The sequence below is a fragment of the Mirounga angustirostris genome, unplaced genomic scaffold, assembly GCF_029215605.1.
Source record: "Mirounga angustirostris isolate CCGP_5_RB_7025 unplaced genomic scaffold, mMirAng1.0.hap1 SCAF_1, whole genome shotgun sequence".
NCBI classification, from domain to species: Eukaryota; Metazoa; Chordata; class Mammalia; order Carnivora; family Phocidae; genus Mirounga; species Mirounga angustirostris.
The window spans coordinates 65638863-65653598 of record NW_026991709.1 but is presented as its reverse complement, the minus strand read 5'-3'; the positions used below and the strand labels follow the sequence as shown (position 1 = coordinate 65653598).

General features: G+C 36.7%; 1 protein-coding gene across 10 annotated transcripts in view; it reads left to right on the top strand.

Annotated features, from left to right (window-relative positions):
* Positions 1-14736, top strand: part of POLQ (DNA polymerase theta) — a 123643-nt gene that overhangs the window by 84874 nt on the left and 24033 nt on the right. For 8 of the 10 annotated variants that reach the window (XR_010413357.1, XM_064596716.1, XM_064596685.1 and 5 more), the window contains 4 exons: positions 3008-3145; positions 4357-4531; positions 7168-7294; positions 7901-8022. Coding sequence is in view for 9 of the 10 variants with exons in the window: in XM_064596716.1 (XP_064452786.1) it covers positions 3008-3145; positions 4357-4531; positions 7168-7294; positions 7901-8022 (562 nt within the window). In the remaining variant the exon portion in view is untranslated. Of the gene's footprint in view, positions 1-3007; positions 3146-4356; positions 4532-6546; positions 6627-7167; positions 7295-7900; positions 8023-14736 lie in introns of those variants that run through there. The other 2 variants (XM_064596878.1, XM_064596915.1) reach the window with 2 other exon arrangements.

Here is a 14736-nt window from a genome sequence, read left to right as displayed (position 1 = left end):
TTTCTCCAAATCACAGGGTACATGTGTATTGAATTCAGTAGGGCCATTTTTTGTTTTGTTTTGTTTTGTTTAATATTTTCCTTTGAGTTCTTTAGCTCCGAACTCCCCAACCAATACCCAACTGACTGCACATAAAATTACAGAGGGACCTTATGAAAAACAGAGCATCCCTGGATTTCAGCACAAGTAGGCTTGGGGTATAGGCAGGAATCCATGCCCTTGTGATTCAGATACTAAGGCCATAGGCCTAGACCAAATTCTAGGCCAGAATAAAAGGCCTTTGATGTTAATGGCTTGTTCTTAGGTCTTCATTTTAAAATGGAAGTTATATTTAAGGTAATCTAACAGTTTCACACATTGACTAGTTAATCCTTGGTGATTTTAAGTGGAATCTTTGAACTGGGCAGGATATTACTAATCATCTAGAGCTGCGCCATCCAATACAGGAGCCACTAGCCACTTGTGGCTATTTAAATTTAAATTAACTGGGACACCTGGGTGGCGGTTAAGCCTCTGCCTCTGATTCAGGTCATGATCCCAGAGTCCTGGGATTGAGCCTGCATCAGGCTCCTAGCTCAGCAGGGAGTCTGCTTTTCCCTCTGTCCCTGCTGCTCGCCCTGCTTGTGCTGTCTCTGACAAAATAAATAAATAAAATCTTTAAAAAATAAATAAATTTAACTTAATTAAAATTAATTAAAATATATCAATTCAGTTCCTTAGTTGTGTTAGCCACATTTTAAATGTTCAATAGCCACATGTGGTAAGTGGCTACCATAAAGGGGAGTGCAAATATAGAACACTTTCATTATTGCAAAAAGTTCTTTTGGATGGCACTGGGCTAGAGTGGGGATCGGCAAACTATAGCTTGTGGGCCAGATCTGGCCTGCCACCTGTTTTTGTAAATAAAATTTCATTGGAGCATAGCCACACCTGTTCACTTACTTATTGTCTGTGTCTCTTTTTGGTCTATAATGGCACAGTTGAGAAGTTGTGACAGACAGTAAAACCTGCAAAGCTGAAAATATCTGTTATCTGGCCCTTTTTGGGAAAAGTTTGCTGATCCCTGGTCTAGAGGGAAGCATGAATTAGAGAAAAAAAAAAAAGGACTTTGAGTTAGAGGACTATGGGTTCTAATTCTTAATTTTTCTACGTTATGGCCATGTAACTTTAAGCAAGTTTCTCCAACTGGTGTAAACTTCAGAAGTGTCACAGAATTGTACATATGACATGAGATGACATATGTTAAAGCGCCCAGCATGTGATGGCTGACACACAGTAAGTGCTCAATATTTATTGAGGAGGGCAAGAGGCACTTGCCCTCATCCAGTTCAACCCCCTCATTTCACAGATGTATTCATTTAAACCTGGAGAGGTAATTTATATGAAGTTTTCACAATTAATTCTGAAGTTTTCACCAAAAACAAATCTAAGATAAAGAGCTTATAAATATGTAACTTGAGATCTTTGAGTTGTCCTAATTATGATAGGTCTCTCTTCCTGGGATTGTTGATTTATTATTACTTTAAAAATAATGTTTCATGGGCGCCTGGGTGGCTCAGTTGGTTAAGCGACTGCCTTCGGCTCAGGTTATGATCCTGGAGTCCCGGGATTGAGTCCCGCATCGGGCTCCCTGCTCGGCAGGGAGCCTGCTTCTCCCTCTGACCCTCACCCCTCTCATGTGCTCTCTCTCTCTCTCATTCTCTCTGTCTCAGATAAATAAATAAAATCTTTAAAAAAAAATGTTTCATTTTCCTATTCAGTTATTTGATTGTTTTTCCTATCCTGCCATTCATATATCTGTATGAATATGTCTGTACTAGAGTTACCTGATAAAATACAGGACATTCAGCTAAATTTGAATTTCAGATAAACAATGAACAATATTTTAATATAAGTATGCCCTGTGCAGTTCAAATTTAACTAAGCATCTTATAATTTTATTTATTATATATGATAATCCTGATCCCTACACATGCAACCCTATATAACACAATTCTTGGGAAAAATTGTTACTAACATCCACAGCAAGCCTCAGTATCTTTCATACCTAAGACTCCAGTTATTCCCACTATGTAAAATTAGAACCAGATCTTTGTTTCTATCATCACTGCTATTCTACAGAAGCACAGGCATATCTTTCCTTCTACCCCTTGCCCAACTTGTGGCCAATAAAGATTCTTAATAGAATGCAAATGATCTTAATTTTTAGGATTATTAGTGGGAAAATAATCCAAAGTTCACTAAAGCCCACTCAATGTATACGAATGAATGAATGGAGGTAGTAAATAGTATTCTGAATTGCCTGAGTTTTAAAACCTATAAATTGAGCTGGTGTATAGGTTAGGTATACATAGGCTATTCCTTCTGTCCCAGAACATGGATTCCTGTCCTGTATAGGCTTAATTTCTTCAGTAGGTACTTATTGGCTACTCTAGCTGTCATTATTGATTGCTACATTGGGTTGGCCATATTTTTCTGACTTTTTGTGTCCAGGTTCTCACAGGGCCTAGCCTTATGGTGGTGGAAGTAGAAGGCTTTTTGGATCCCTTTCTACTTCAGTGTTCTTTGATTTTTGTGATCATATAATAGCCACAAAGGCTCCCGTGTTGACCCTTGCTGAGACTTAAATGATTGAGCAGCCATGTCGGTTACCATATCAAGGGGTATTTAGGAGAGTTCACAGTCCTCAGAGCAACCTAAAGTCTCAATGTCAATAGCTTATTTATCACTTGTTCAGCACACAGAGTATACATTCCTGTGTTCCTGACTGTTAAAAAGCCCATTATTGGAATTAATCTTATAGTGCCTAAATTAGGGTATAGATAGCCTACTTGACATGCAAATTTTCATTGTCATTATTTATTAAATGTGATAGTTCAATATGTTATAAAAAATTCTGCCAACCCATGTTGAATTGTGTGGATTTTCTCAAATAACTTAAAAATGTTTTGTGAATGACAATGCTTGTGATTTGATTCTTGACTAAAGAAGCATTAATTTATTGCAGGTTTTATTTTTGGAATTGAAGTTACCACCAAATGGAGAAATAAAAAACCAAAGCAGCAAGAAAACTTTGGGTTCTACCAGAAGAGGGAATGACAATGGACGCAAGCTAAAGCTGGGAAAACAGTACAGCACTAGTAAGGTACTCTTTGTGACAGTTACAGGGCAGAATTTGAATTACTTTTAGCATTTTGGTGTCTTGAAAGAATGCTGATGAAGTCAAGATCCAGCATAGCTCACCATTTGAATGTGTCCAGATAAAAACAAATTGGTTTGTGGTTCGGCTCCCTGCCAAAACTGCGGAGACATTCCATCATGGAAAATCTGGACCAAAATCTAATCTAGCAGTTGTGTCCTTCCTATTATTAAAACAGTATAATGGTTTATGAACTCAGACCTATAGACATTATTTAATTACTGACATCCGCTACTCTTGGACTTCAAGTATAATATAATTTGTATAGTATAGGAGCATGGATAAAGGTGTGGAAGAATTAAAAAAGGAAAACACCCAGCCATTACAAATAAAACATTTTTTTCAATTATAGAGCAAAATAGTAAGTTCTCCATGAGTTTAAGAATCTAATCTACTAATTTCAAAGTAAAATTGCAAATTACAATCCATGGGAACTGTATGTTTGGGAGAGAAGAGAGAAAAGGCTTATTGTTACATTTTTACTGAATGAATTTTCAGTGGAATAATAAGGGTAGAAAATACCACCATAATAGCCATGGAAAGAGAATCCAAGTTGCCATTCTGTAGAATTTTGACCCTACTATCCTTAACTATGACTTGCCTGCTCTAGGGAAGTTTCCACAGTTTCATTCTGTAACAAAACTTTTTGTTTTATCTCACGGGCCCTCTAACTTCACAAGTTCCTATTTCTTAGCAGTTTACCAAAATTCTGTAGCATGGAAAGTTCAAAGTTTTAAAGATTAATGTCTTCTGCATTTCTTGATATGGAAATGATTAAAGTATTAGGGCAAAAGGAAAAAAAACCATGAGAAACTTACAATCACATGAGAATAGAGGAGGAAAATATAGACAAAGGAAAGACATGATACAGATTCTTGGGTGGGGTGAAGGAAGGCAGTTATAGTACCTTGCTAAATTGACGCTGATTTGTTTTAAGGTAGATCTAAATTGATATTACTCAGCATTAGCATGTTTGCATTTTACCATCTATAGTTATCATAGTTTTATCACTATGGTGATTGCCAAAAACCCAAACAGTAATTTTGAGTTGTAGATATAGGAGTTATCAAATTTAATTTTGAGATTATATTATTTACCTAAAAGAGAGCCTAGTTTGCTATGGAATCTGATCTTACTTCATTATATTTCTTTGGCAGGATGTTTTAAATAAATTAAGGGCATTGCATCCTTTACCAGGCTTGATATTAGAGTGGAGAAGAATCACTAATGCTATTACCAAAGTGGTCTTTCCTCTGCAGCGGGAAAAGCGTCTGAATCCTTTTCTTGGAATGGAAAGAATCTATCCTGTATCACAATCACACACTGCTACAGGTAATGAGAAATCTTAAATATGAATAATATCCAATTTTGAAAGAAAACTTTTCATATATAATATTTGCTCAAGGTGACCAAGGAATTCAAGTGTTAATCATTGGATTCTGTGAAGTTTCATAAGCATTTATAAAACACATACTACATCCAAAATATAGATGGATACTAGTTACAGAGATGAGATTTAGTAAGATAGAGTTCCAGCTTTCAAGTACTATATAGAGTAACTGGAATGTCTGAGACTGTACTTTAGATTAATATATGAATCAGTCATTTTATCTAATTTCAGTCCTAGCCCTCTCCCAAACCTCTTAAGATTCTCCCCAAGATGAATCTAGGTAATGCTGGGGGGCATCTGTATAACAGATGAGTGTCTTATTTTATTTAACCAGAAAAGAGCTGTAGAGTCCTTTGGGTGTCTTGTAGCAATTTTGGGATAGGTATGAGTAATCTAGAAAGGAAAAAATCATTCTTGTGCTAGGCAGTGCAAAACTAAATATCTGCGAAATGCAATGTGCATTGGAAGAAAGGGCAGCATTAAATCTCATCGGGGAGACAGTTTAGGTTGGTGGTATAGAATGTGGGCTTTGCTATCTGACTTTTACGGGTTTAAATCTTTATTCAAGGTAGCTTTGTGCCTGAGTGTCCTCATGTGTAAAACACAGTAATAATAGTCTTACTTCACCAGGGCATGCTGAGGATTAAATAGGCTAATACATTTAAAGTGTTTAGAATAGTGCAGGGCACTTTGTGCAAGCTCCTTACCGGTTGTTGCTGTTTTTACAGACGGAGGCACCAGGATGAGCTGCCTTTTTTCTGTGCACGTTTATTCCCTGTTCTAAACAAATTCTTTTCCTTCTTCTGTATTTAGCTAACCTCTTAGTTCACCCTAGCCATTTCTTGCCCTGTTGGTGTTTAAATTTCATTTTGAGACATATGCTAATGATGTAAACTTACGTAAAATAAATCCTTGTTGGTGCAAAACCAAAATCAGCGTAGAGTTTCTAAAGGTGTTGCATTTATCTGTTGCTTATAAAATAGAAAGTAATCAATTCCTTTTTTGTCGATTGGTTTTCACCATACTATGCCTACATTTAAAGAGTATTTTAGAAATACAAACTTACCTAAGCATAGCAAAGCCATTTCATTATTAGAATTCACCTCCATGAAGCTACATTCATGTTTTATAATCTATTTTTGCCATCTTGTTTGTCTGCCAGTGTTAGCCTCATTAATTCAAACAGTAGACCTGAATATTAAATATTATTATCGAAAAGAAGATAGTATGCTGAGGCAGCAAGAGACTTGGACTCCTTCTTTTTTTTTTTTTTAAAGATTTTATTTATTTATTTGAGAGAGAGAATGAGAGAGACAGCACATGAGAGGGGGGAAGGTCAGAGGGAGAAGCAGGCTCCCTGCCGAGCAGAGAGCCCGATGCGGGACTCGATCCTGGGACTCCAGGATCATGACCTGAGCCGAAGGCAGTCGCTTAACCAACTGAGCCACCCAGGCGCCCCTTGGACTCCTGCTGTTGGCTAGTTTTTTAACATTGAGCAGGCCATTTAATGGTAATAAGTATATTAATGGTGATGGTAATAAGTATATTGATATCTGCCATTCATTGAGCACTAATTTTTCTTAAAAGCTAAATAACAAGGACATATATCAGGGGTTTGTTCAGAAAAAGAATATCTGAAGTACTTAAAATGTCTGACTCATCAAAAGAAGACGAAATTATATATACTAGCTGGTAGAGAGCCCATGACAATGAAGAGTATATTATAAAACAAGATTTTATAAAACTATATATGTATATATGTACATATATGTATATATGTAAAAACTGCAATAACAACATCAACGACCCAGACTTTTTTTGAATAATGCTTATGTGTTTCAGAAAAATTCAACCAATAAGTAAACAAATAAACTGCAAAATATTTGGGGGAAATAAAAGTTATAAGCATTAAATAGCTTTCTCTTTCCTAGAAAGTTCATTAACATCCTGATTCTAGTCTCCAGCTTTGTCGGTGCTACCATTGGTTCTCTTGATGAGTGAGGATGGTGATGCAGAAAAGCAGCCAGGTGATGTCTAGTGAGTGATGTTCCAGTCACCACGTCTCACTACTCCATCTCCTACAGATTAGCTGGCTCCTTGGGCCCCGGTTGTCCCTTTTCAGCAGTCAGTTGCTCTTCTGCTTCAGATCCTCTCTCTGTGTCTTGTGCATTCCTGGGTTTGAAGGTTTTGACAGTCATTTCTCCTAGGATCCATTTGATTAGTCTTTACTCATTAATACCACTGCTAACATTCATATAGTGCTGATATCTGGTATTCATTTTAGCACAGGACGAGTTCAGCTTATCAAATTCCTTCTTATCATGGGCTTGTTTTCTAGAGAGCTAGGTTAATGTAAAACATTCTATTGCAGTTGACTCATATATTCACTTACATTAGGATTGGTCTTGTACTTATTTTATCATTGTTAGATGCATGAACATAATGAAAAATATTTAAATATAAATTTAGTTTAGCAATAGTAGAAAATGCATAATTCAGAAATGCAATTACTGTGAAAATAAATGTCAGATCCCCCCTAACCCCCTCAATTTTCTGTCTTCATTCTGTTTGATTTTAGGACGAATAACCTTTACAGAACCAAATATTCAGAATGTGCCAAGAGATTTTGAGATCAAAATGCCAACACTAGTAGGGGAGAGCCCACCTTCCCAAGCCCTAGGCAAACGCCTACTTCCCATGAGCAGGTAGAGGCTATTTCTCTGTATTTGTGTTAATACACTTTTATGAGTATGAATGGCTCAAAACCAGCCTATTGGATAAAGTAATGAAGTTAGTTTCATTTTCTGTTCTGGGCATACATGCTATCCATTTAAAATCCTGAGTCTGTCTATAAAGAAGCTTGTTGATGGTGAAAGACTGAAAACCTGGGCCACTAATTAAATCAATCAGCACGATGTGCTTTTCGAACTCAAATGCAAAAAGGAAGAGTTTAACTATGTCAGGAACATCTCCCCCCTTCTGTCTTCCCCAAATACACATTATGGGAAGAAAAAGCATAGATAATTTATATTAGATATGGTCAAAAAGATTTGTTGATTTGAGCTAAATGTCTGTAATTGTTTCAGAAGTAGTTTGTGGCAGAAGCTGTTACAGAAATGCCTTACTTCGTGTTTAACTGAATGTTTGCTAAAAAAGAAAATCTAGTATCTTTGTTAAGTTTTAAAGTGAGTTTCAAATGAAAAGGTTCTTAAGTTTCCTAGATGGAACTATTGACTTTACTGAAAAATGAGACCTTTTTCATATATTTGAGACTGTTTCATGTCCAGCTGCTGATGTTGTTTGCCTGACAGAGGAAGAGGTAAGAAGAGCTGTGGCCTGAACCCTGGACACCAAGCACAGATGGAGGAGAGAGCCTCAGACAGAGGAATGCCATTTTCAGTCAGCATGCGACATGCCTTTGTGCCTTTCCCAGGTAAGGTGGCTGATGGTTCTTGAGCTTCTCATTGCTCTGGGAATGGTTTTCAAAGCACTGGTAAAGCCTGCATTATGAATAAGACTCAGAAGTATGCATTGGTCCCTCCATCTTTCCTCTCTTCGGTGTGGGCTGTTTTTCCCCTTTATGTTGCCAGGTTGTCAGTCATCATTGTCTTTATGATCTGCTCTGTGGAAAACTCTGTGGTGTATGCTATTCAGCAGCAGTCTGCTGAAATCATGTTTTGTCTCCCTGACTTGCTTTGCTCTTTTGCTTCTCTCTTCCCCGCACCGCTATTTCCTATTGCAGGGGTAACCTCCAAGGCTGCCCTCCTCCTGCCTGACCTCTTCTTAGTACTCTGGTCACAGGCCTTTCATGAAAGGTTGAACACTATAAGCTCTAGTCATGAGACATTTGGAAGTCAGAATCTAACTTCCAAATCATCCCTGCTATATGTATACACATTTGCTCCTTTATCTTCTGCCCCCTTAGCAGGTCTGGCTGAGTGCAGTTAACCATCTGAATTGATTTTAATTCTGTCAGAAAATATTCTAAGGGGGACTTTAGGTCTATGTGACAGTGTCACCTGGTTGGTAATTTTCCATTTTGCTTTTTAAGTGTGAACTATCAGCACTATATCATTGTAACCATTTTTAAGTGTTCAGTTTTCTGGTATTAAGTACCCATCATGGTAGATTGTACAACCATCACCACCATCCATCCCCAGAACTTCTTCATCTTCCACAACTGAAACTCTCTATCTATTGAACAGTAACTCTCCCCCCGTCAGTCCCCAGTCCCTGGCAGCCACCATTCCACTTTCTGTCTCTGAATTTGACTACTTGATGTATCTCATATAAGTGGATTATACAGTATTTGTCTTTCTGTGTCTGGCTTATTTCACTTAGCGTCATGTCTTCAGGTTTCATCCATGTTGTAGTATATGTCAGAATTTCCATTCTTTTTAAGGCTGAATATTATATGTATATACTTTATTTTGTTTATCTGTTCATCCATCAATTTATTCTTACCTAACAATAAAATTGTGTTTAACATGACAATATTTTATACTGTTTTTATTTTTTTAAATTTCATTTAAATTAAACATATATGGATTAAATCTGAAAATTTCTGTCACTTAAATGTCGTGTTTAGTCCATTTACATCTAAAGTATTTATTGGCATACGGTTGGTTTAACTCTACTGTCTTGTTATTTGTGTTTTATTTATTCTATCTGTTCTTTATTTTTTAAAGCTTTAAATGACTATTTTTTATTTTTTATTTCCTCTATTGTCTTATTAACTATATTTTAGAGTGTACAATATGTATATATGTATCCCATCACAGACTATCTTCAAATAATCTTACACCACTTCATCTGTAAAGTTTTTTTCCATTTTACCTCTTTTATAATAGATTTCATTTCTATGATTTATAAACTCTACCATATAGTTATTATTTTTGCTTTAAAGTCTATTATCTTTCAAAGAAATCAAGAAATAAAAAAGTGTCTTTTCTACCTGTCCACTTTTTACCATTTCTGGCACTTTTCATTTCTTGGAGTAATTCGAGGAATCTTGAAGGAAGTACTTCAAGGTTTGAAGAGTTTAAGTGTGAACTATCTCTGTTCACACTTAAGGTTCCTTTAAGGTTTCTTGTAATGCAGTTCTACTGACAGTGATTGAGCCCAGCATTCCCATGTCTCTAGATTTCTTTATTTTATCCTCACTTTTGAAAGATCATTTTATGTGACATAGATTTCTAGGTTTACAGTCCTTCTCTTTCAACACTAACAATGAATCTTTGAACACTACATCAAAAACTAATGATGTACTGTATGGTGATTAACATAACATAATAAAAAAATAAATATCTCCATCAGCTTCTGGTTTGTATTATTTCTGATGAGAAGTACACCATCATTTTTCTTGCTCCTCCTGTAAGCATAATGTAATTAACTTTTCCCTGGATGCTTTTTAACTTTTGTTACTCAGTTTTAGCAATTTGATTTGGTTGAGAGTCTTTGGGTAGTTTTTCATGCTTTGCTTCTGAGACTTTTGATTTTGTAGAATATCCTGAGTTGGTTTAGTTTTTTTTTTTCTTAAATCTATGTGCTTATGTTTTTTAGTAACATTTCAACCATTGAAACATTTTCAACCATTATTTCTTGTAATATTTTTTAAAATATTTATTTTAGAGAGAGAGAGAAAGAGCATGCATGTGCAAGTGTGGGGGAGGGGAGTGGCAGAGGGAGAATCTTCAAGCAGACTCCCCTGCGGAGGGCAGAGCCCTCACACAGGACTTGATCCCATGACCGATGAGATCATGACTGGAGCTGAAACCAAGAGTCAGACGCTTAAACGACTGAGCCACCCAGATGTCCCACTTGTAATATTTTTTGTTCATTTCTCTCTCCTCCCTCCTTTCTTCCTATTGCTCCAAATATACATATGTAAAACCACTTGATACTGCCCCACAGGTCACTGAAACTTTTTTCTTTTTTATTCCCCCTCCCTGTCTGTTTGTATTTATTCTGTGCTACAATATATATTTTCTATTGACTGCTTAATGTTCTTGGATTTCTCTTCTACAGTGTCTAATTGCTAGCACATCCTTCTAGTGAATTTTACATTTCAAATATTGTATTTTTAGCTCTAGAATTTTCATTTGATTTTTTTCGTCTAGTTTTTATTACCTTATTGCAATTCACTACTTATTACATCATTGTATGTATGTTTCTTTAAATTCCTGAACATTATCTATGGTAGCTATTTAAAATTCCATCATCTCTAATTTTGGGGTCATTTTTCTATTGACTAAATATTCTCCTGGTCAGAGTTACATTTTCCTGGTTCTTCATATGTGTAGTATTTTTTTTTATTGTGTACTGGACATTATGGTTGCTACATTATTGACTCTTGGGATTTTGTAGTCTTCATTAATAACATTTTCTTCTGGCAGACAATTAATTTACTTTCACATTCAGTTGATCATTTTGTGACTTTTATTTTATTTTATTTTATTTTTTATTTTTTTTAAAGATTTTATTTATTTATTTGAGAGAGAGAGAATGAGAGAGAACACATGAGAGGGGATAGGGTCAGAGGGCAAAGCAGACTCCCTGCCGAGCAGGGAGCCCAATGCGGGACTCGATCCAGGGACTCCAGGATCATGACCTGAGCTGAAGGCAGTCGCTTAACCAACTGAGCCACCAAGGCGCCCCATTTTGTGACTTTTAAAGCTTTGTTAGCAAATGTTTAGAGTGGCCTTTATTCTAGGGCTAGATTAGCCCTGGTTGTAAGGTGTGGCTTTGCTGGGGTCTCTACTTGGTGCTCAAGGTATTAACAGGGTTTGTCCACTCGATCTGGTCACGGCTCGAACATCTCTCAACATTCAAGAGGTTGTTGCTCAAGTAGTTGTTCTGCTGACAGCTGTGCGATGGTGGCTGTTTCTTTGGTAATAGTTATTTCTTTAGTATTGATTCTTTGCTTGGTTCCCTGAACTTTCTTGCTCCTTTAGTATTGGGTCAAAAATCCAAAGGGATTGCTGTGCATATTTGTGGTGCTCCTTTTATCTGCAGCTCCTTTTTTCTCCAAATTTCCACAAATTCTAGAGCCTCCTCAGTAGGCACAAACTAGTCTCTGCTTCCTCAGCTCAGATCATAGTGCTTGTTTCATCTCTCCTTCCCTGCAATGCATTCTGGTAAATTCCTCCTTTCAGAAACCTGAGACAGTTGCATGGCTCACCTCATCGCCTCTCTCCTCCCAGCTTCTTAAGAGATTGTAGTCCTGCACTGTCTATTCTGACATCTGAAAACACTTATTTCATGTATTCTGCCCGTTTTTTCTTATTTATGGCAAGAAGGCCACAAAAGTTCTGGTCATTTGTTTTAAATTATTATATATATATATTTTTAATTAATTTATTTTTTTATTGCTATGCTAATCACTATATATTACATCATTAGTTTTTGATGTAGTGTTCCATGATTCATTGTTTGCATATATCATCCAGTGCTCCATTCAATATGTGCCCTCTTTAATACCTATCACCAGGCTAACCCATCCCCCCACTCCCCTCCCCTCTAGAACTCTCAGTTTGTTTCTCAGAGTCCATAGTCTCTCATGGTTTGTCTTCCCCTCCGATTCCCCCCCTTCATTTTTACCTTCCTGCTATCTTCTTTTTGTTGTTGTTGTTTAACATATAATGTATTATTTGTTTCAGAGGTAGAGCTCTGTGATTCATCAGTCTTACACAATTCACAGCACTCACCATAGCACATACCCTCCCCAATGTCTGTCACCCAGCCACCCCATCCCTCCCACCCCCACCACTCCAGCAACCCTCAGTTTGTTTCCTGAGATTAAGAATTCCTCATATCAGTGAGATCATACGATACATGTCTTTCTCTGATTGACTTATTTCGCTTAGCATAATACCCTCTAGTTCCATCCACATTGTTGCAAATGGCAAGATTTCGTTTTTGTTTTTGTTTTTGTTTTTATGGCTGCATAATATTCCATTGTATATATATATACCACATCTTCTTTATCCATTCATCTGTTGATGGACATCTTGGCTCTTTCCATAGTTTGGCTATTGTGGACATTGCTGCTATAAACATTGGGGTGCACGTACCCCTTCGGATCACTACATTTGTACCTTTGGGGTAAATACCCAGTAGTGCAATTGCTGGGTCATCTGGTAGCTCTATTTTCAACTTTTTGAAGAACCTCCATACTGTTTTCCAGAGTGGCTGCACCAGCTTGCATTCCCACCAACAGTGTAGGAGTATTCCCCTTTCTCCGCATCCTCGCCAACATCTGTCGTTTCCTGACTTGTTAATTTTAGCCATTCTGACTGGTGTGAGGTAATATCTCATTGAGGTTTTGATTTGGATTTCCCTGATGCCAAGCAATGTTGAGCACTTTTTCATGTGTCTGTTGGAGATTTGGATGTCTTCTTAGGAAAAATGTCTGTTCATGTCTTCTGCCCATTTCTTGATTAGATCATTTGTTCTTTCAGTGTTGAGTTTGATAAGTTCTTTATAGATTTTGGATACTAGCCCTTTATCTGATATGTCATTTGCAAATATCTTGTCCCATTCTGTCGGTTATCTTTTGGTTTTGTTGACTATTTCCTTTGCTGTGCAAAAGCTTTTTATCTTGATGAAGTCCCAATAGTTCATTTTTGCCCTTGCTTCCCTTGCCTTTGGCAATGTTTCTAAGTAGAAGTTGCTGTGGCTGAGGTTGAAGAGGTTGCTGCCTGTGTTCTCCTCTAGGATTTTGATGGACTCCTGTCTCACATTGAGGTCTTTCATCCATTTTGAGTCTATTTTTGTGTGTGGTGTAAGGAAATGGTCCAGTTTCATTCTTCTGCATGTGGCTGTCCAATTTTCCCAGCACCACTTATTGAAGAGACTGTCTTTTTTCCATTGCATGTTTTTTCCTGCTTTGTCAAAGATTAGTTTACCATAGAGTTGAGGGTCCATTTCTGGGCTCTCTATTCTGTCCCATTGATCTGTGTCTCTGTTTTTGTGCCAGTACCATACTGTCTTGATGATGACAGCTTTGTAATATAGCTTGAAGTCCAGAATTGTGATGCCACCAGCTTTGCTTTTCTTTTTCAACATTCCTCTGGCTATACAGAGTCTTTTCTGGTTCCATATAAATTTTAGGATTATTTGTTCCATTTCTTTGAAAAAAGTGGATGGTATTTTGATAGGGATTGCATTGAATGTGTAGATTGCTCTAGGTAGCATTGACATCTTCACAATATTCTTCCAATCCATGAGCATGGAACGTTTTTCCATTTCTTTGTGTCTTCCTCAATTTCTTTCGTGAGTATTTTATAGTTTTCTGAGTACAGATCCTTTGCCTCTTTGGTTAGATTTATCCCTAGGTATCTTATGGTTTTGGGTGCAATTGTACATGGGATCAACTCCTTAATTTCTCTTTCTTCTGTCTTGTTGGTGTATAGAAATGCCACTGATTTGTGTGCATTGATTTTATATCCTGCCATTTTACTGAATTCCTGTATGAATTCTAGCAGTTTTGAGATGGGAGTCTTTTGGGTTTTCCACATAAAGTATCATATCATCTGCAAAGAATAAATTATTATATATTTTATTTTTGAATTGTTTATCCATTCACATAGTTGGGAAATCAAAATATATAAAAGGTATTGAGAAGTTTTGCTTCCTTTCCTGTCCTAGCTATCCTATTGTCTACAGCTCCTCTAGATGACCTCCTATATGAGTTTCTTATATATCCTTGTAGTATTCTTTATGCAGATGTAAGAAAATATGAGTATGTAATATTTTCTTTCCCTGTTCTTACACAAACATACAGATTCCATATGCACTGTTGTGTGCCTTTTTTCATTTAATGTTTTTATACTGGAGAGTTGTGATTATCAGTAAATAAATTTGAACGTAAACCAGTTTAATCTCTGTGCAGGTTGTCTGTGTAACAAACTGTGGGTTTGCTGAATCACAGAATAAACCTGATCAATTTTGATAGATATTGTTGAATTGCAATGTAATGGGGGACAGTAACCATTTAGTCCCCAATAACGGTATGTGTTTCTTTCTCAGCCTTGCCACAGAATGTGCTGTCCAATTTCTGGATTTTTGCAATTTAAGTAGAGAAAAATTGTTTCTTGCTGTAGTTTTAATTTGAATTTCTTTTATTGTGAATGAAGGTGAGCATTCT